At 48.4% G+C, this 22,363-nt stretch overlaps 1 protein-coding gene across 2 annotated transcripts in view; it reads left to right on the top strand.

Moving 5' to 3' along the window:
• Akap12 (A-kinase anchoring protein 12) overlaps window positions 1-21,468 on the top strand; it is a 100,235-nt gene extending 78,767 nt beyond the window's left edge. For both annotated transcript variants that reach the window (XM_045158383.1, XM_045158384.1), the window contains 2 exons: window positions 13,127-17,912; window positions 20,405-21,468. In XM_045158383.1, the coding sequence (XP_045014318.1) occupies window positions 13,127-17,904 (4,778 nt within the window). In that variant the 3' untranslated portion in view covers window positions 17,905-17,912; window positions 20,405-21,468. The remainder of the gene's footprint in view (window positions 1-13,126; window positions 17,913-20,404) is intronic.
• The last annotated feature ends 895 nt before the right edge of the window (window positions 21,469-22,363 follow it).

The following is a 22,363-nucleotide window of genomic DNA, read 5'->3' as shown; positions in this document are numbered from 1 at the left end:
GATAATATCAATATTTGGCAAGCATTGTGAATAGGTGGGGCCGTTGTTATTCTTTTTCTCTAAAGTAAACTGGGGAAGCAGAGTGTGGTGGCAAAATGCCTGTACTTCTAGGCAGGAGAATCATTTAGGGTTCAAAGCCAGCCTTGAGTAAGACTCCACCTCAAAAACAAACGAACAGAACAGGGCTGGGGATAGAACTTAGTTGGTAGGGTACTTGCCTAGCATGTACAAAGGCCTGGGTTCAGTCCCAGGCACTGCATAAATTGGGCATGGTAGCCTAAGCCTGTAATGCCCACACTCCAGAGGAGGTGCAGAAAAATCAGACCGCCTAGGGTACTTGATACACTGTCTTTAAAAAATCAAATCAATGCAAACTTACAGAAGTGTTTGGGGAGAGGTTGGAGAGAGGGCTCAGGGGATAAAGGTACTCAATAGCAAAGCTTTTTTGATTTTTTTTTTTTTTTTTTTTTTGCCTTGGATCGGCTCCCTAGTACCCATGTAAAACCAGATGTGAAAAGTGGTGTCTGCCTCTGGAGTTCATTTGCAAGAGGTTCTGGTGTGCTTATTTTCTCTCCCACTCTCTCAAATAAATAAATAAACATTCAAGAAAAACAACAACAAAAAAAAAAAATCAAATCAAGGGCTGGAGAGATGGCTTAGCGGTTAAGCGCTTGCCTGTGAAGCCTATGGACCCCGGTTTGAAGCTTGATTCTCCAGGACCCACGTTAGCCAGATGCACAAGGGGGCACACGCGTCTGGAGTTCATTTGCAGTGGCTGGAAGCCCTGGCACGCCCATTCTCTCCTCTCTCTCTCTCTATCTATCTATCTACCTCTTTCTCTCTGTTACTCTCAAATAAATAAATAAAAATGAACAAAAATATTAATCTTCCATTAAAAAAATCAAATCAAATGGAATTTCAAAGGGGAAAGTGGGGGGAGGGAGGGTGTTACCATGGGATATTTTTTATAATCATGGAAAATGTTAATAAAAATTGAGAAAAAAAGGAATAAATGATGGGAGTAAAGGTGAAGACGAATGTTTCAGGCATGGGTAGTTATCCCCTCAGAATATTCTCTGTGCATTTCTCCCAAGGATGTAGCTCGTTCTTCCAACCAAGAGCTCTTTAGCAGCCAGTGGAATGGCAGCAGCCAGCCTAGAACATGTTAAGGAAGAGGTTGATTGGTGAGCTCTTAAGGGCCACCCAGCTCTCTTTTACCCCGAGACTGGTCAGAGCAGCGTAAGCCGTCCTGGCTGAGCCCTTCTATGTGTGGGGACATTGAAGTCTATGTGTCAGGATGAAGCAGCTTAGTAGCCCTGGAATATTTTATGAATTTGTAAACTGAAGTAAAACCTTTATTTCCTTAAAAAAGAAAAAAAAAATCAAATCATACCCGGGCGTGGTGGTGCATGCCTTTAATCCCAGCACTTGGGGGAGGCAGAGGTAAGAGGATCAATGTGAGTTCAAGGCCACCCTAAGCATACATAGTGAATTCCAGGTCAGCCTGGACTAGAGTGAGACCCTGCCTTGAAAAACAACTACAACAACAACAACAACAACAACAACAAAAATCAAAACATAAAAGAGTGGGGATATGCTTCAGCTGGTAGAGGGTTTGCCCTGGGTCCCAGTGCCGCACCCCAGCACTCAAGAGGCTGACGCAGAAGGATCAGAAGTTCAGGGACTCAAGCGTGGCTACATAGTGAGTTCGAGGCCAGCCAGCCTGGAATGCATGCAACCCAGTCCTTATTAATTAACTAATTAGTTACCAAGATGAGAGAAGTGGTATACACCTTTAATCCCAGCACTAGGGAGGCAGAAGTAGGAGGATGTCTATGAGTTGGAGAGTTGCAGATGAGCCTGAGTTACAGAGACTCTGCCTTGTGAAAGCCAAAAAGAAAAGAAAAGAAACAAAGAAAGAAAAGGAAAGAAAAGAAGACTTTGAAAAAGTCTCCATAAAAATACAAACATTTGGGCTACAGGGATGGCTTAGTGGTTGGGGCACTTGCCTGCAAAGCCAAAGGACCCAGGTTCAATTCCACAGGACCCACATAAGCCAGAGGCACAAGGGGGCACATGCATCTGGAGTTCGTATGCAGTGGCTGGAGGCCCTGGCACAACCATTTTCTCGCTCTCTCTCCCTCTTTCTTTATCAAATAAATAAATAATAATAAATACAATAAAAATATAAAATAAATATGTAAATAAATAAAAAATATAAGCATTTCATATATATGTATCAAACAATCAAGGAGAGACAGAGTTGGAGAAGAAATAATCCTCTACCCTGGCGTGGTGGCACACACCTTTAATCCCAGCACTTGGGAGGCAGGAGGATAGCTGAGATTTCCAGGTCAGCCTGGGCTAGAGCAAAACCCTACCTCAAAAAAGAAAGAAAGAAAGAAAGAAAGAAAGAAAGAAAGAAAGAAGGAAGGAAGGAAGGAAGGAAGGAAGGAAGGAAGGAAGGAAGGAAGGAAGAAAGAAAGAAAGAAAGAAAGAAAGAAAGAGAGAAAGAAGAATCCTTTAACATTATAGATAGTCTGTAATGTTCTTTCAAACGCAAGTCATTTTACAAGAAAAGAAAAAAAATCCACTATCCTGCACATGGGTGGGTGGAGGCTGTGATGGAGACAGGTCAGGTGTTCCAAGGCCAATTGCTGTCTTTGCTGCTTAGCACCTGACTGCAACATGGTCTAGATTTATTCCTAATTCTGCCGAACTGTGATTGCGCCCTCCCTGTGTGGTGAAAGGAAGTGTCTCCTGACTTGGTACTCTACCCAAAGCTCTTGGCTGGCAAGAAGCAGCACCTTGTAAAAGATCTCTTCCTAGTATAGGCAGTTCTATTGTTTTCATGCCTGACTTGGTGTTTTAAAGGAGCATGCAACGTGACTGTCAGTGGCCAGGGACAATGTTGATGTCACATGAACAGTCCCACACAAGGTTTTGCTTCTCTGAGTTGGAATCTCAGTTAAAACATCTCTGTTTGGAGGTTTCCTGCCAGATGAGCTTTAGAACAATCGCAGTTGGGTGTGTTAGGATATAAGGGGTGGATTTAGAATGCAGAGAATTCCTGGAGAAATTCCAGGACAATGCTACAAAATCAGGGACATAAACCAGTTCCAGATGTCACACTAAGCTGTCCTGCTGGGGACAGAAAGCATCGGTTATTCTAAACCAAAATAAATAAAAAATAAAGAAAAGAAAAAAAATTAAATGTAGTTCTTGCAAAATTGTACTCTTCCCTCCCCCCTTAAAATTATGTCTCACCAAAACCTAACAAATAAGTTTGGATTTAAAAATATTTGTAGGCTGGGCTGATGGTGCATGTCTTAAATCCCAACATTTGGGAAGCCAAGGTAAGAGAGTCCAAGGCCAGCCTGAGTCTACATAGTGAATTCCAGGTCAGCCTGCGCTAGAGCAAGACCCTACCTCCTAAAACAAAACAAAAAATATTTTTGTAGGGCTGAAGAGATGGCTTAGTGGTTAAGCACTTGCCTGTGAAGCCTAAGGCCCGCAGTTCGAGGCTTAGTTCACTCATCTGCAGTGGCTAGAGGCCCTGGCACTCCCATTCTGTCTCTCTGTATCTGCCTCTTTCTCTCTCTGTCGCTCTCAAATAAGTAAACAAAAATGAACAAAAAAATTAAAAATATTTTTGTAAACTGGGCGTGGTGGTGCATGCCTTTAATCCTAGCACTTGTGAGGCAGAGGTAGGAGGATCCTGTCAAGTTTGGGGCCATCTTGAGATTACACAGTGAATTCCAGGTCAGCCTAGACTAGAGTGAGACCTTAACTTGGAAAAAATAAAATAAATATCTAAAATTGAAAATATTTGTAAAATATTAGGATATATATATATTTTTTTCTTTTAAGCCTGTAAAGTTAAAAAAAAAAAAAGTAGGGCTGGAGAGATGGCTTAGGGGTTAAGCACTTGCCTATGAAGCCTGAGGACACCAATTTGAGGCTCCATTCCCCAGGACCCATGTTAGCCAGATGCACAAGGGGGCGCACGCGTCTGGAGTTCATTTGCAGTGGCTGGAGGCCCTGGTGTGCGCTCTCTCTCTCTCTCTCTCTCTCTCTCTCTCTCTCTCTATCCCTCTTTCTCTGTTGCTCTCAAATAAATAAAATAAAGGTCAGTCTGTTAGGCTTGCCTCAAAAAAATTAAAAAACAAACTAATTAGGTGGGCATGGTGGCACACACCTGTAGTCACAGCTCTCAGAATATATACATACATGTACAAGCTCAAGTCTTTTCTAGAAAATGACATTTTGTTTACCCATAGCCTTCCAATCCCCTCCATATACGTTAGATCATCTCTCAGTTACCTGTAATATCTAAATGTGATGTGAACTATTGTCGGGCTGTAGTGTTCAGGGGATAATGACAGAGAAGAAATCTGTACACCCACCTCAGATGCAGTGTTTCCGCACACACACCTTGGCAGTCTGAGTCTGCTTAAATGGTCACATGGGGAGCCCACACGAGGCCACAGAGGGCTCGTGGCATGCGGCTTCTGTAAAGATATTTTTTGCAGATAAACATGCTAATGGTAGCAGATGGGTAAAAACCTGTGGGCATGAAACACAGCGGGGCAGTGTTTGGGATGGTGCCCAGGGCTGTGTGGACCCTCGGGGATCATTGCCTTTCCCCTATGCTTTTCAGCCTTGATGGGGTGGGATAGGACTGATGGACAGCAGCACAAAACGAAGTTGGAAAATGCTGCCAGGTGAACACCTTGCCCACTCCTGCCACAGGCGGCACCTCAGTGTCAGTGATCCCCTGTGTTTGGACCCCGAGGGTGTTTGAGGCTTGCCATCCACAGTGCTGCTCAGAGAAACAGGACCCAGGGATTAATGATTCTACTACGCCATGTGAGAAAGGACCCCTCTAAAACCATCCGGAAACATCTTTTGGGGGCCAAGAAAGAGTTCCCCAAATAACTGTTGCTTCAGCAGTCAACCTTTCTGACTTTCTGATTTCCCATGTCCTGTCTACTGGGACAATGGATTTTTTTGTGTTGGAAGTTAAAAAGGTAAAAGTGACTTACAGCCCTGCTGAATTTGAAATTCCGCCCACGCTCCCTGGGTTGATTGAGATTCGGTTCTGGCTTAGCAACCTTCAGGCTGGTCAACACTGCCCCCTTCTGTTCAAAAAACTCAATTAGGGTTTTAGATAATGATGTCTTCTTGTAAATGAGACAGACAGTTGAAGATTAGAAATTTATGGGGACAAAGTGACATAAAAATAATGTATTCAGATATCATGTCATTGAAGACCTCTGAATAAATTAATCTGGACTAAACATAAATATATTTTTTCCAGTTTTTCAATGTGGAGTTTCACTCTAGCCTAAGCTGACCTGGAATTCACTATGTAGTCTCAGGGTGGCCTCGAACTCACGGCAATCCTCCTACTCTGCCTCCCAAGTGCTGGGTTAAAGGCATGCACAACCATGCCCAGCTAAAACATAAATATTAATAGTGATTATCTCTGGAAAGTTCTCTCTTTTCTGTGTGCTAAATTCTGTAGGTTACTGACAACATTTGGAATCTACAAAAATTATCTAAAAAGCTGGATGTGGTGACCCATGCCTATAATTCCAATACCGAGGATCGTTAAACATTTAAGGGCACTTTGGGCTGTATGAGACCCTGCGGGCCCCCCACCCATCAAATACAAAACGATTTTTAAGTATTTATTTATTTGCTTGTTTGAAAGAGAGAGAGGCCTAGAGGGATGGCTTAGCAGTTGAGGTGTTTGCCTACAAAGCCAAAGAACCCAGGTTCGGTTCCCCTGGACCCACATTGGCCAGATGCACAAGGGGGCACACGTGTCTGGAGTTCATTAGCAGTAGCTGGAGGCCCTGGGACATCCATTCTCTCTCCCTCTTTCTCTGTCAAATAAATAAATAAATAAATAAATAATGTTTTCAAAAAGAGAATTGCCATGAGTTTGAGGCCAGCCTGAGACTACATGGTAAATTCCAGGTTAGCCTGGGCCAGAGCGAGACCCTACCTTGAGGAAAAAGAAAAAAAAAAGGAAAGAGAGAAACAAGAGAGAGAGACACCAGGGCTGCCAGCCACTGCCAACGAACTCCAGAAGCATTTGCTACCATGTGCATTTGACTTATGTAGGTACTGGGGAATCGAACCTGGGCCTTTAGGCTTCGCAGGCATGCATCTTAACCACTAAGCCAGCTCTCCAGCCTCCAAAACAATTTTTTAAAGAGCATTTTTGGGGCTCTTTTAAATATACATGCATATATATGTATATGTGTGTGTGTATATATATATATGTATATATATATATATATATATATATATATATATACACATATATGTGTGTGTGTATGTATATATATCTATATATCTATATATCTATATCTATATCTATATATCTATATATATCTATATATCTATCTATCTATCTATCTATCTACCTATCTATATATATATATATATAAATTTTTTTTCTTAAGGTAGGGCCTCACTCTAGCTCAGGCTGACCTGGAATTCACTATGTAGTCTCAGGATGGTCTCACAGTGATCCTCTTGTCTGCCTGCCCAATGCTGGGACTAAAGGCATGTGCCACCACACCTGGCAATGAGTAGTCCGGGCTGGCCTCGAACTTCTGAGGCTCCTGCCTCCGCCTCTTCAGCCATTTCCTACCGGAGTACACCACCATAACTGGCTTTTTTTGGGGGGGAGGGAGGGAGTCTTCCTCCTATATAGCCATTTGTCTAGGCGCTGTTCCTTATAAGCCAATTGGAAGGTCCAGGTGAGAGCTCTGCCTTCAAACTCTGAGGCTGCTTGGTGACTATAGGGAATTGCTCTGGAGCCATTCAACTCAAAGGTTTGACCGCCAAGCTAGGGGTTCCTGCTGCACCTGCAGAGTGAGTTTCAGGGCCCACCAGCTGATGGAACGAGTGTAGCTTGGTGGCCGCTCTTTATTCACAAGGATCGGGTTTGTGGCCGGGCTTGATCCCGACGCGTGGCCTCCCCTGGAGTCCACACGCAGGGGTCTTTCCCCTGGCCGCCCGGCGGACGCGTGCTGCGCCTCTGTGACGTGCGGCGGTCCCCCGGGAAGCCCCCGGTTAAGTGCGCTGCCCAGGGCCGCAGCCACGTGGTAGATCCCGCGATGGGGGCAGCCAGGAAGGGCTGGCCGGTCTCCGTGGGCCGCTGTCGCGCTGCCCCTGCCGGCCCGCAGACATCATGCCCTGGTGGAGTAACCTTTGCTGTGAGTGGGCGCAGCGGCTGTGAACCCCTAGCCTTGGGCACCCCGGGGGTGTGGGGGGGAGATGGGTGCGCCGCTTCCCCGGGCCTCCTTTCTTGCAGGCTCCCCTGCAGGAACCCCGTGGCTGATGGCCGCGAACCCGGGGTGTCCCGGAAGGGCTAGAGATGACGACGGCATCCATTGCACTCAAACCCTGGGCTCCCTGCACTTGAACTTGACCCTCCGTCTTGGCATAGACCCTCCCGAGCCACAAGGTCCTCCGTCCAGTCCATGTGCCGCCCGGGCCAAAGCCGCCTCGCCCACAGCCTTAGTCTAGCCTGGAGATGAGATGGGAACGGCAGCACACACACACACACACAAAAAGGTGGCTGCAGGGGACATAGTCAGTCCTGGAGTTGTGGCTCGAACCCGGGGCAGAGGGTCGGGATCGAGGTGGCTCCGGAAGGGAAGGCAGAAAATCCCTGGGACGGTCGGATGGACCAAGTCTTCACGGTGTGGGCTGCCGGAGGCACTGGCAACGTGTAGCCAAGATGCAGGATGCAGAAACACAGCGTGGGCATCTCCGGGTTGCAGCCACGTGTCGGCTGATGAGGGGCAGGTGCCGGGGATGCGCTGGCCCGCACGTGCGCATGCGCCCGTGCCAGGGTGCCCGTGCCAGGGTGCCCATGCGCGAGGCCATTTCTCTCTTGTTGGAACCTGACTTAACCGGCCTTTGGCCGCCAGATCAGGTAGTTGAAAAAGACTGCCGGCCATCAGATGTTTAACAGCCTGGTTATGCAGTAGATAGAAGCTGGGTGTTTGGGCGCAGAACCTCCTTGTAAAGAAATTCTGTGCAGATTTGGGCCCAACAAGTGGAGGCTGAGACGAGCGGAGCTGCTGCGTGTGTCCCGACCTGCGCTAATGGGAGAGACGCCGTCCGGAAGAGCAAGGGTTGGTTGCATCTGGAAAATTGTCTGGAAGGCAGTCGTAGCATTTAGGGTTTTACCTAGCTCAAAGGAGATGCTTTCTAAGCTCATTAAAAAAAAAAAAAAAAAAAAAATCTGTAAAGGAATTGCCTGTTTCTAAGTCATACCATGTCAGTAAACGGTGCAGCAGTTTTTATTTCTATTTAATTCCGTTCTCTCAGACAAACCTTTCTAATTGAAACTTAGCTTTAAGAGGAGAATGGTGTGTCTGACACCCACTTTCTCCCATGTTCACAGTCTCCCCCACACTCCCTAACTCCAGAGAGAGCAGGCTTGTGGCGACATGTTTCAACTGTATTTGTGCTGCGGTGAAATTGTAGTAATTTGTTAAGGTGTTTGACTTTGCTTGTATATTTCACGCTAGCTTTTTTCATATAGGAAGGTCACGTATTGTGTTGTATTAGAAATATTTGCAGGAGCCGGGCGTGGTGGCGCACGCCTTTAATCCCAGCACTCGGGAGGCAGAGGTAGGAGGATCGCCGAGAGTTCGAGGCCACCCTGAGACTACATAGTGAATTCCAGGTCAGCCTGAGCCAGAGTGAGACCCTAACTCGAAAAACAAAAAAAAAGAAAAAAGAAAAAAGAAAAAAAAAAGAAATATTTGCAGGGCTGGAGGTGGCTTAGCGGTTAAGCGCTTGCCCGTGAAGCTTAAGGACCCTGGTTCGAGGCTCGATTCCCCAGGACCCATGTTAGCCAGATGCACAAGGGGGCGCATGCGTCTGGAGTTCGTTTGCAGTGGCCGGAAGTCCTGGTGCGCCCATTCTCTCCCTCTCTCTCTCCCCGTTGCTCTCAAATAAATAAACAAAAAAAATTTTTTTTAAAAAAAGAAATATTTGCAGAACAAGAGGCCTGAAGAGATGGCTTAGTGGTTAAGGCACTTGCCTGTCAAAGCAAAGGACCCAGGTTTGATTCCCCAGGACCCACGTAAACCAGATGAACAAGGTGATGCATGTATCTGTGGTTCTTTGGCAGCGGCCAAAGGCCCTGACTTGCCCTTTCTCTCTATCTGCCTCTTTCTCTCTCTCAAGTAAATTAAATAAATAAATTAGAAGCCCGGTATGGTAGCTTACATCTTCAATCCCACCACTCAGGAGGTACAGGTAGGATCAACATGAGTTTGAAGCCAGCCTTGGACTACAGAATAAGTTCCAGGTCAGCCTGGACTAGAGTGAGACCCTATCTCAAAAAAACAACAATAATAATAATTAGGGAACTGAAAAGATAGCTCAGCAGTTAAAGGTAGTTGCTTGCAAAGCCTGACAGCTTAGATTCAATTCAATTCTGCAGCCACCCATGTAAAATGGGTCATGGACATTTGTTTACAGCAGCAAGAGACCCTAGTGTGTGCACACTTGTGCATGCACACACACACACACATACATAGAATGCTCACAATACATTTAAATTTTTTAATTTATTATTTGCAAGCAGAGAGCACACCAGGGCCACTAGCACATAAATGTGCAAACTTGATTATTTTTATTTTTTATTTTTATTTATTTGTTTGGCAGAGAAAGAGGAGGAGAGAGAGAGAATGGGTGCACCAGGGCCTCCAGCCACTACAAATGAACCTCAGACACGTGTGCCCCCTTGTGCATCTGGCTAATGTGGGTCCTGGGGAACCGAACCTGGGTCCTTTGGCTTTTTAGGCAAACCCCTTAACCGCTAAGCCATCCCTCCAGCCCAAACTTTATTATTTTTTTTTTAATCTTTCAGTTATTTATTTGAGAGAGAGAAAGGAAGGAAGGAAGGAAAAAGAAAGAGGCAGATACAAAGAACAGGGATGCCAGGCCTCTAGCCACTATAAATGAATTCCAAAATGCATGTGCTACCTTGTACATCTGACTTATGTAGGTGTTGGGGACTCGAACCTAGGTCCTTAGGCTTTATTTTATTTTTTTTTTTGCTGGGCATGGTGGTACATGCCTTTAATCCCAGCACTTGGGAGACAGAGAGAGGTAAGAGGACTGCTGTGAGTTCGAGGCCACCCTGAGACTCCATAGTGAATTCCAGGTCAGCCTGGGCTACAGTGAGACCCTACCTCCAAAAACAAAAACAAACAAAAAATTATTTGCAAGGAGGGGGAAAAAATGAATGTGTGGGTAGTCAAGGCCACTAGCCTGCTACAGACAAACTAGATACATGAGCTACTCCATGCATCTGCCTTCACGTGGGTACTGTGGAACTGAACCAGGTCATTAAGTTTTCCAGGCAAGCACAATCTATAAATATCTAGGTTCCATGTATAAGGGCTGTAGTTGTCTTTCTGAGTTTGCCTCATATTGCGTAACATAATTTTCAGTTGCATCCAGTTTTCTGCAGGTGTCATGGTTTTCTTTTTTTAATATATCTTATTTATTTATTTATTTATTTTATTGAGAGAGGAGAGAGAATGGGCATGCCTGGGCCTCCAGCCACTGCATACGAACTCTGGATGCATTTGCCCCCTTGTGCATCCGGCTTATGTGGGTCATAGAGAATCAAACTAGGAACCCGTTGACTTAGCCGTAACCGCTAAGCCATCTCTCCAGCCCGTGATTTTCTTCTTACGGCCACCATCACCCATAGTAATTCATGATTGTGTATCTGCAACACATTTCTTTAGTCGTCTGTTGATGGGCATCTAAGCTGGTTCAGTTTCCTGGCTGTTGTGAACAGTCCAGTGCATGATACACATGGATGTGCAAGTTCTCTGTGGCATGTCAACTTCGAGTCAACAAACACGTATATGCCTATCTTTTGGCTCTACTTTTAGGGTCCTTTTTCTTTCTTTCTTTTTTTTAGTTTTTTGAGGTAGGATCTCACCCTAGCCCAGGCTGACCTGCAATTCCCTATGAATTTACCAATCCTCCCTCCTACCTTTGCCTCCCAAGTGCTGGGATGAAAGGCGTGAGCCACCATGTCCCACCTAGGGTTTCTTTCTTTCTGTCTTTCTCCCTTCCTTCCTTCCTTTCTGTCTTTCTTTTTCACTCTCTCTTTTTTTACATTGTTATTTGCAAGCAGGGAGAGAATGTGGGCACCAGGGCCTCTTGCCACTGCAAATGAACTCCACATGCGTCTGGCTTTATGTGGATGCTGGGCATTCGAGCTTGGGCCAGTCTTTCAAGCAAGCACTTTACCTTACCTTCTAAGCCATTTCTTCAGCCCTCAACTTTAACTTGTTTTTCTTTTTTTGAGACACTTCCATACTGATTTTCGTAGTGGCTGTGCAAGTTTACATTCCCACCAGCAGGTGGGAATTAAGGTTTCCCCTAACGTGTACCAAAAAGGTTAAATCAGTTTTTCTTTTGACGTCATGGTCTTTTCCTCCTATTATGATGGTCTTGTGTAGGTAGTGTCAGGCACTGGCGAGGTCATTCTGAACAGTCTAATCATGTCCGAATTTTTTTTTTAGATAAAATATTCACCGCAGCTGGGTGTGGTGACACATGCTTTTAATCCCAGCAGGTGATGTGCCAGTGCATGTGTACCCACACAGGAGATAGGAGAATCACTGTGAGTTCGAGGCCAGCCAGACACCACATAGTGAATTCCAGGCCAGCTTGGACTAGAGTGAGACCCTACCTTGACAAGAATATATTTTTTTTAATTGTTTATTTATTTATTTGAGAGCGACAGACAGAGAGAGGAAGACAGATAGAAGGAGAGAGAGAGAATGGATGCGCCAGGGCTTCCAGCCTCTGCAAACGAACTCCAGACGCATGCACCCCCTTGTGCATCTGGCTAACGTGGGACCTGGGGAACCGAGCCTCGAACTGGGGTCCTTAGGCTTCACAGGCAAGTGCTTAACCACTAAGCCATCTCTCCAGCCCAAAAAGAATATTTTTTTTGCCCCATTATTTGACCATTTTTCTTTATAAAGTTTTTAAAGTTGGATATATATATTAGCTCATATAGTTTGTTTGTTCTTTGAGGTAAGGTCTTGCTTTAGCCCAGGCTGACATGGGATTCACTATATAGTCTCAGGTTGGCCTTAAGACAACAGGGTCTTGCTGTATAGCCCAGGCTGGATTTGAACTCACAACTCCTTCTGCTACAACCACCCAAGTGCTCAGTTACAGGTGTATGCCAGTAAAATAGCATGGTTGTTTTTTTTCTCTTTGTTTTGTTGTTGTTGTTTGTTTGTTTCTGTTTTGTTTTTGTTTTTCAAGGTAGGGTCTCACTCTACCTCAGGCTGACCTCAGATGATCTCAGGGTGGCCTCGAACTCACAGTGATCCTCCTACCTCTGTCTCCCAGTGCTGGGATTAAAGGCGTGTGCCACCACGCCCAGCAGAGAACAGGATTAAAAAAAAAAAAATACTGTTTATTTGAGAGAGAAAGAAGCAGAGAGAATGGATGTGAGAGCAGGGATTTTTAAACGTCACATGAAAGAAGTACACATGGCCCAGTCTGTTTAACAAATATCCCTATGACACTGATCTTATCTTGGGAGTAGCAAGAGTGTTAATCAGTTATGGTTTCAAAACATTAGATTTCACCAGCAAAGCTTGTCAGCTCTTGAGGGAAAGGACAGCAAAAACCAAATGAATATTCAGATAAAGTTGTTCGCCAGAGAGTGCAAGTCTGATTCACTGATATGAACCATCTCTCTGTGGTCTCTGCCTAAGTCCCTAATTGGGATCCTGGACCTGGACATCTGCTGATGCAAAGAAAGTTCTTTAGGGGTGCCCACTAATGAACCAGTGAGTCCCTTTGAAGAATCAGGAGACTGTGAACACAAGTGAAAATAAAACGTGGGTTGATTTGGGGGAAAAAAAATTAGATATTTTTTCCCCCTCCTGATTGAGGCACTTTTAAGATCATGTTTATTGCAGGTTTTGGGGGCGCACGCCTTTAATCCTCATCACAACCTCTTTCTTACAGAAATCGAAACTTTTTTCATTTTTGAAGTAAGTAAAATTCCCCCTATTTCTTCTTGTGTTAATAGTTGGACAGAGAGAATCGGAAGATGTGAGAGAAAAAGATCCAGATAAAGAAATGGCCGCCAAATCTGCGGTTGTAGAAGACCTGGCGAAGGATGGGCAGGAGGAGACACCGGAGACGCTGGAACAGATTCCTACCTCCGACAGCAGCAATTTGGAGGAGGACGGAGCACAGCCAGCCGAGCCCCAGGCCAACGACGTGGGATTCAAGAAGGTCTTCAAGTTCGTCGGCTTTAAATTCACCGTGAAGAAGGATAAGACCGAGAAGTCTGACACTGTCCAGTTACTCACCGTCAAGAAGGACGAAGACGAAGGAACGGAGGGGTCCATCGGAGCCGGCGATCACCCGGAGCCCGGCGTGGAGAGCGGAGAGCCGGCGGCGCGCGGAGAAGGGGAGCCGCAGCCATGCGCGGCGGGGCCGGGGGACACCCCCAAGCCGGAGCGGGGCCACGCCGACACCCCGGTCCAGGCTGAATCCGGCCCAGTGACCGAGCACGTCAAAGAGGAGGAAGGGGAGGAGAAGCGCGAGCAGCGGGAGCCCGCCAAGTCCGGGGACTCTCCCAGCAGCCCGGTCCCCAACGACACGGCGTCCCCCTTCAAGAAGTTCTTCACCCAGGGCTGGGCGGGCTGGCGCAAGAAGACCAGTTTCAGGAAGCCAAAGGAGGACGAGCTGGAAGCTTCGGAGGAGAAGAAGAAGGAGCCCGAACCGGGGAAGGGCGACGCGGAGGAGCGCGGCAAGAGCGAGGGGAGCGCGGCGGAGCGCGCGGCACCCGCGGAGCCGGAGCAGGAGCCGGGGCGCGCGGAGGAGCGCGCGGAGCAGGCCCGGTTATCGGCCGACTACGAGAAGGTGGAGCTGCTGCCAGAGGAGGAGGAGGATGGAGCCGGGGGTCCTGGCGAGAGATGCGCCCCGCTGGCGTCGGAAGTCTTCGATGAGAAAATCGAAGTCCAGCAAGAAGTGGTGGCCGAAGTCCATGTCAGCACCGGGGAGGAGGAAGAGGAGGAGGAGCAGGAGAAGCCCGAGGAGCCCCGAGCCGGGGTGGGAGCCACGGTGATGGACGCCTCGTCCCCGGAGGAGAAGCCGGCGGGAGCTCGGGAAGATGCCCAGGAGCCCGCCGGGGACCACGCGCAGCCCATGGACCCCGGTGCAGATGACAAGGAGCTGCCCAAGCACCCCGAGGGCCTGGTCAGCGAGGTGGACATGCTGTCCTCCCAGGAGAGGGTCAAGGTGCAGGGAAGCCCCCTGAAGAAGCTGTTCAGCAGCAGCGGCTTGAAGAAGCTCTCGGCGAAGAAGCAAAAAGGGAAACGTGGAGGAGGAGCGGGAGGAGATGAGGAACCTGGGGAGCATCCCCCCGACAGCCCCGAGGAGCCCAAGGGCGAGAGCTCCGCCTCCTCCCCCGAAGAGCCGGAGGAGATCACGTGTCTGGAGAAAGGGATAGGGGAAGGGGCCCCAGAAGGGGACATGGAGGAAGGAGCCACCTCGGACGGAGAGAAGAAAAGGGAAGGTATCACTCCGTGGGCCTCTTTCAAGAAGATGGTGACGCCCAAGAAGCGGGTGCGGAGGCCTTCAGAAAGCGACAAGGAAGAAGAGCTGGACAAGGTCAAGAGTGCCACCTTGTCGTCCACCGAGAGCGCAGCCTCGGACGCGCAGGAGGAAGGCAAAGGAGCGGGCGAGGAGCAGAAGCCCGAGGAAGCCAAGCGCAGGGTGGACACCTCAGTGTCCTGGGAGGCACTGATCTGCGTGGGGTCCTCCAAGAAGAGGGCAAGAAAGGCGTCCTCTTCGGACGACGAAGGAGGGCCGAGGACAGCCGGAGAAGGTCAAGGGCACAGAGGCGGTGAGGACAAGGAAGCGGGCGCCGAGGCCATCCTCGCCTGCTCCCCGGAGCAAGATCACGGGCAAGGCAGTTCCTCGCCCGAGCCAGCTGGAAGCCCTTCCGAAGGAGAGGGCGTTTCCACCTGGGAGTCCTTTAAAAGACTGGTCACCCCACGGAAGAAATCCAAGACGAAACTGGAGGAGAAAACGGAAGATCCCGGCGGAGACCACTTGGCTGGCGACGCGGAACCGGGGCGAGAGGAGTCTTGGGTTTCGATTAAGAAATTGATTCCTGGGCGCAGGAAGAAGAGGTCGGATGGGAAGCAAGAGCCAGCCACCGTGGAAGACACGGGGCCCCCCGAAGCCACCAACGAGGAGGACTTGGAGGTGCCCGCCGTAGTGCCCCTGTCTGAGTATGACGCAGTGGAGAGGGAGAAGCTGGAAGCCCGGGAAAGCGTAGAGCCAACCGTGCCCGTGTACGTGTCCGAAGAGCTCAGCAAGACCCTGGTGCACACAGTGAGCGTGGCGGTCATTGACGGGGCAAGGGCGGTCACCGGTGTCGAAGAGCGGTCCCCCTCCTGGATATCCACTTCGGTGACCCAGCCTCTGGAGCCAGCAGAAGATGAGGCCACCCCATCAACAGAGGGGGTCACTGAAAGAGACGTCCTCATCGTAGAGGAAGCTCCCGCGGTCACCCACGAGGACACCGCGGCGGTCAGCGAGGTGGAATTGACCTCGGAGGCAGTGACCGCCGCAGAAACCTCCGAGGCGCTCGGCGCCGAAGAAGTCACAGAAGCATCTGGAGCTGACATGGTGTCAGCGGTGTCTCAGCTGACCGACTCCCGGGACACCACGGAGGAGGCCACCCCGGTTCAGGAGGTGGAAGGCGGCATGCCCGACGTGGAGGAGCAGGAGCGGCGGACCCAAGCCGTGCTGGAGGCGGTCGCAGAAAAAGTGAAAGAGGGATCGGGGCCGCCCGGTGCCAGTGGGCCTGACGCTGCGGTTCCAGCCGTGGCCACGCAGAAAGCAGGGCCGAAAGTTCTAGAGAGGGTAGAGGAAACGGAAGAGTATTCTGAAGCCCTGGGTCCGGAGAAACAGAGTGCGGATGATGTAGCGCAGAAAGTGCCCGGGCAAGAGACAGGCGCTGAGCAGGCCACACAAGGGTCTGTCTTGGTGCCCACCACCGAAGTCCCCGAAGCCACAGCCAGCATAGCGTCCGGGGAACTTACCACCACTCTGCAAGCTGAAGCCTTGGATGGAGTAAAGTCCCAGCACCAGGCGATGCCCCCCGACTCATCGGAAACCTTGACAGACAGCGAGACCAACGGAAGCACCCCAGTAGCAGATTTAGAAGATGGGGCCCTGGAAAGTCACGACGATATGACAGTTGCCACTGGCCCACCGTCCCAGGTCACAGAATCCGTGGCAGCCCCTGCCCAGAAAGAGGGTCCCCCAGCCCCTCCTTCTGGTCAGTCCCAGAAAGAAGATGAACCACCAAGAACAGATGTTCTAGAACATACAGAGCAGGAGTCCCCAGTGGAAGCTGTCGCCCCTGAAGGGTGCAAGACTGGGGCGGTTCAGGAAGCAGGCCAGTTTGCCAATGGTGAGCTCCAAGGCGAGCTGTGTATTGAAGGACCTGCGGCATCTGCACGCTCGGAAGGAACCGGCAGTGCGGAAAAGATGGCAAAGGTTGTCCTCGATGGTGAAGTGTCCGGAGGTGCAGAATGTCAGAAGAGGGACAATGTTGAACCGCAGAGCCCAGGGTGGGAGGAGAGAGGGATGGGAGCTGGCGTGGAGGGGGAGGAGAAGCCGGAAGCAAAGCAAGCGAGTGATGAGCCGGGGATCAGTCAGCAGCTGGTCCAGGTAGTGGGTCTCCTTGAAGGGAGCCGCCCTCACCCCGAGCAACAGCCAGGTGCATGCACGGAGGCTCAGGTGCAAAGCTCCTGCATAGCTGAGAAGGTCTTGGAAACGGCCAAGATCGCAGAAACAGGCGACACGTTGCCGTCCGCAGGCTCACGTTTATCCACAGCGGAGAAGTCCCGCGAAGCAGACGAAGACGGAGCTCCACAACCTCGAGACCCAGCCGCGACCACGGGTCCCGAGTCTCATACGAAGTCCCTGTCACTAACAGCATCTGCCACTCCTGAGGACGCCCCACCTTCTGACCAGGACGAAGAGAGAAGTACACCCCAGAAACCAAGGTCACCGGAAGACGAAGAGCAAGTGGGCGCTCAGGAAGGTGGAGCGAGTGCAGCCAGGGAGGCAGACCTCCAGGCTGAACACGAAATTCTGGAATTAGTGACTGAGAGCAGTAAGCTTGTCCAAAACATAATCCAGACAGCCGTGGACCAGGTTGCGCGTGCAGAAGGAAGGGTCCCCGAAACGACTACACCTGACTTAGAGATGCCTCCTCCCTTGACACAAGCTGACCACCAGGGAGCCAGACGGAAGGAAGACAGCCAACACCCAGCCTGTAGTCAGGATGAAACCTGGCCCAGCCCAGCCCAGGACGCATCCCAGCCAGACTCCGGGAGACTGACACCTCCCGACACTTCCAAAGACGACAGTGGGCCTTCAGAACACACGGTGATGGTGGAAAGTTCCAGTGCAAACGACCAGCAGTTTGAGGAGGTGATTGTCCCATCTGAGACAGAGACAGAGAGAAATGGAATCAAGCCCGATGCTCCTAGCAAGTTAGAACGAGTCAAGAAGCCACCGCTTGAACCCCAAGAAGACGCAAAGGAGGGTGCTGCTGTTGCTGCTGGCCCCGAGCACCAAAGCCCAGCCCTGGCAGATGCTGACATCTCAGGAGGCCCTACCAAAGAGTCCTCGGACACCAACGGACCAAAGCTAGCAGAGGACGGAGATGCCCAGGAAGCACTTCAGGGAGGAAAAGCGCCCAGCAAGCAAGACCAGGACAGCCAGCCCCAAACAGAAGGAGACCCTGCAAGATCCGAACTTACAGAATCCTAAGACATTGGGTAAACTAGCACTCCCACTAAAGGGTTTTCTCCTCCCCTGCCCTTGGTTTTTCTGAGGTGTAGGGTCTTTCTCTAGCCCAGGTAGAACTCACTCCGTAGTTGCAGGCTGTCCTCGAACTCACCACAGCCCTTCTAATGCAGCCTCCCAAATGCTAGAATTAAAGGCATGCATCACTATGCCCAGTCCTTTCTTTCTTTTTTGTCTTTTTTGTTTGTGTGTTCGTTTTGTTTTGTCTTTTGAGGGAGGGTTTCACTTCAGTCCATGTTGACCTGGAATTTACTATGTAGTCTCAGGGTGGCCTTGAACTCACAGCGATCCTCCTACCTCTGTCTCCCAATTGCTGGGGTTAAAGGCATTGTCCAGCATGCCTAAGTGTTTCTACTTTCTTCTTTGGTTTTTTTGTTTGTTTGTTTGGTTGGTTTTTCAGGTAGGGTTTCACTACACCTCAGGCTGGCCTGGAATTCACTATGTAGTCTCAGTGATCCTCCTACGTCTGCCTCCTGAGTGCTGGGATTCCAGGCACGTACCACCATGCCTGACTCCATTTTTTCCCCCTGGGCCACAGACAGCTCCACTCCTCCGGGCAAAACACTAACCCTTGGGCTTCTTGAACTTGGTCCCAGTGAGATGCAGGGAAGAAGGTTGTGCCAAGAGAGCCATCAGCCACCTCCCCTTCATTTTAAAAAACATTTTTATTGGGGTAGAGGGATGGCTTAGTGGTTAAGGTGTTTGCCTGCAAAACTAAAGGACCCAGGTCCGATTCTCCAGGACTCACATTAACCAGATGCACAAGGTGGCGCATGCGTCTGGAGTTCCTTTACATTGGCTGGAGGCCCTGGTGTGCCCATTCTCTCTCTCTCTCTCTCCCCCTCCCTCTTTCTCTGTGTCAAATAAATAAAAATAAAAAATATTTTTATTGCCTGTTGTGGTGATGCGCGACTTTAATCCCAGCATTCGGGAGGCAGAGGTAGGAGAATTGCAGTGAGTTCGAGGCCACCCTGAGAATATATAGTGAATTCTAGGTCAGCCTGAGCTAGGGTGAGACCCTACCTTGAAAAAATTTGTATTTATTTATTTAAGAGAGAGAAACAGGAGCAGATAGAATTAGTATGGGTGTGCCAAGGCCTCTTGCAAACAACCCCAGATACATGTACCCCTTTGTGCATTTGGTTTTTTTACTGGAGATTTGAATGTGGACCACCAAGCTTTGCAAGCAAGCACCTTTAACTGCTGAGCTATCTCTCCAGCCCCCTCCCTATTCTTTTTTTAATATTTTTTTTAAATTTTTCTTTATTTTTATTTATTTATTTGAGAGTGACAGAGAAAGAGGCAGAGAGAAAGAGAGAGAGAATGGGCACGCCAGGGCCTCCAGCGACTGCAAATGAATTCCAGATGCGTGCGCCCCCTTGTGCATCTGGCTAACATGGGTCCTGGGGAATCGAGCCTCAAATCGGGGTCCTTAGGCTTCACAGGCAAGCGCTTAACTGCTAAGCCACCTCTCCAGCCATTTTTAAATTTTTTTTTGTTTATTTATTTGAGAGAGACAGAGAAAGAGAATGCCTCTCCCTATTTTTGTAAGCTCACTTGCACAGCTGTTTCTTTTGTCAATAACTGAGGGAGGAAAAAAAGAAAATTTAAAATAGGTTTGTTAGGACTGGGTATGATGGTTGCATGCCTTTAATCCCAGTACTTGGGAGGTAGAAGTAGGAGTATCACTGTGAGCTCCAGGCCAGCCTGGAAGCACAGAGGAAGTGCCAGGTCCATCTGGACTAGAATGAGACCCCACCTCAAAAAAAAAAAAAGAAAAAAAAAAAAAAGGCTGGAGAGATGGCTGTGTTTAAGGCACTTGCCTGCAAAACTTAAGGACCCAGGTTCGATTCCCCAGTACCCACATAAGCCAGATGCACAAGGTGGCGCATGCATCTGGAGTTCATTTGCAGTGGCTAGAGGCCCTGATGTGCCCCTTCTCTCTCTCTCAGATAAATAAAACTATAAATAAATAAATTTAAATATATATAATTTTAATGAGAGAGAAAGAAGGGGCACAGGGTCTCTTGTTGCTACAGATAAACTCCAAAGCCTTTGACAACTACTTTGTACATCTGGCTTTATGTGGGTACTGGGGAACTGAACCCCTGGCTAACAGGTTTTGGAAGCAAGCACCTTTAACTGCTAAGCCATCTCCCCAATCCCCAAAGGAGACTTAAAAAAATTTTTTTTTTGTTTTATGTTTGTTTATTTATTTATTTGAAAGTGACAGACAGAGGAGGCAGAGAGAGAGAGAGAGAGAGAATGGGCACGCCAGGGTCTCCAGCCACTGCAAAGGAACTCCAGACACATGTGCCCCCTTGTACATCTGGCTAACGTGGGTACTGGGGAACTGAGCCTCGAACCGGGGTCCTTAGGCTTCACAGGCAAGCGCTTAACTGCTAAGCCACCTGTCCAGCCCCCAAAGGAGACTTTTTATTGACCTTCTTTCTTTCTTCTGCAGCTACGCATTATATATCTACAAGACCAGAATGTGAAGATATTTGGTGAAAAAGATGCTGCTGGTGGGACTTGAGACCAATATTTCAGAACTTGGAGAGCCGCAGAGCAGAGCCATCCTCTGACCTCCCCTGTAGAGTGCCCCCGACAATCCTGAGGCTTCATCGGGTGCTAGAGCCAGCCAACAGTTCCTTGTTTCGTCAAGACCACCTTTCCTTTTCCTTTGATACCATACATATCTGATTTAAGATCCTAAATTGGTAACCTGGAATCGACGTCGGCAATACCCAGTTCTACTTCTCAAACTGGAGCATCGTTCTCTTTATGTATTTATATGTATGTTTTATGTAATCCTCCTGTGCCTATTGTATATTTTCCCCCTCATGTTGAATGACATGTGCAGCATAGCACACGCCTTTTGTATCACACGATACAGACAGGCGTGCAGCCACGGTGAAACCCGTGGGACGCTCCCAGCCCCAATTACCACCTGTGGAAAAAACCAAGCTTCTGAGAAATAACATTCCCCATGAAAAGGTACAATTCTTAAGGTCCACTAACATTTAGGTCCATGCTTAGCTGTCCTCTGGAACCAGTCACCTTCCTATGCACAGTGAGCTCCAAATAAACCGCATTTTGAAACAATACACAATGTTTCATTGGCTACTATGAAATTTTTCTTTATACTCAATGGAGGTTGAAGTTTTTGGTTTTTTTTTTTGTTTTTTTTTTTGGTTTGGTTTGGTTTTTTCCCCCACAGTAGCAGATTCAGTCTTATCTCCTAATTGTTTTGAACAGATGTGTGTGCCTAGGCCCAAGCCCTTGAGAGATGTTTCTTGTTACGCAGAAAGAATGTGTTGTAATTTTTTGATTCTACTCTTCTATGCTGGACCGAATTCATACACAGAACGAAATGAATCCCATTCTTTACAAATGGTATTTTGATAGATCCTGGATTGCGTCTGTCCTGTCTGTGCCCCTTCTTTGAAGAACAATGTTGCATTTTGTTCATTTGGATAAATTGTGATTTCACAATTGATTTAAATAAAATATTTGCTTCACTTAGAATTGCTGGGGGCTTTTTTGTTGTTGTTTTTTCCAAATTTTCATTAACAACTTCCATGATTATAAAAAATACCCCATGGTAATACTCCCCTTCCCCCACTTTTCCTTTGAAACTCCATTCTCCATCATACCCCCTCCCCATCTCATTCAGTCTCTTACTTTTGATGTCATGATCTTTCCCTCCTTTTATGATGGTCTTATGCAGGTAGTGTCAGGCATTGTGAGGTCATGGATATCCAGGCCATTTTGTGTCTGGAGGGACCATGTTGTATGGAGTCCTGCCATTCCTTTGGCTCTTATTCTTTTTTTTTTTTTTTTTTTTTTGTTTTTTTGAGGTAAGGTCTCACTCTAGCCCAGGCTGACCTGGAATTCACTATGGAGTCTCAGGGTGGCCTCGAACTCACGGCGATCCTCCTACCTCTGCCTCCCGAGTGCTGGGATTAAAGGCGTGCGCCACCATGCCCGGCTTTTTGGCTCTCATTCTTTCTACCACTTATTCAGCATTAAACCCTGAACCTTGGAAGGTGTGATACAGATACTGCAGTGCTGAGCACTGTGGTCATTTCTTTCCATCACCATGATTGATACCTTCTGAGTCGTCCCAAGGTCAGTGCCATCTGAAAACAGAAGATTCTCTACCAAAAGTGAGAGTTTCTTTTTTTGAGCTAGGGTATCACTCTAGCCCAGGCTGACCTGGAATTCACTATGGAGTCTCAGGGTGGCCTTAAACTCACGGCGATCCTCCTACCTCTGCCTCCCCAGTGCTGGGATTAAAGGCGTGTGCCACCATGCCCAGCTTGTTTGTTTGTTTTTCTAGGTAGGGTCTTACTCTAGCCCAGGCTGACCCATAATTCACTATGTAGTTTCAAGGTGGCCTCAAACTCATGGTGATCTTTCT

Source organism: Jaculus jaculus, chromosome 9 (genome assembly GCF_020740685.1).
Source record: "Jaculus jaculus isolate mJacJac1 chromosome 9, mJacJac1.mat.Y.cur, whole genome shotgun sequence".
Lineage (NCBI taxonomy): Eukaryota > Metazoa > Chordata > Mammalia > Rodentia > Dipodidae > Jaculus > Jaculus jaculus.
Note: the sequence above shows the minus strand (reverse complement) of the source record. Positions and strands in the feature narration are given on the sequence as shown.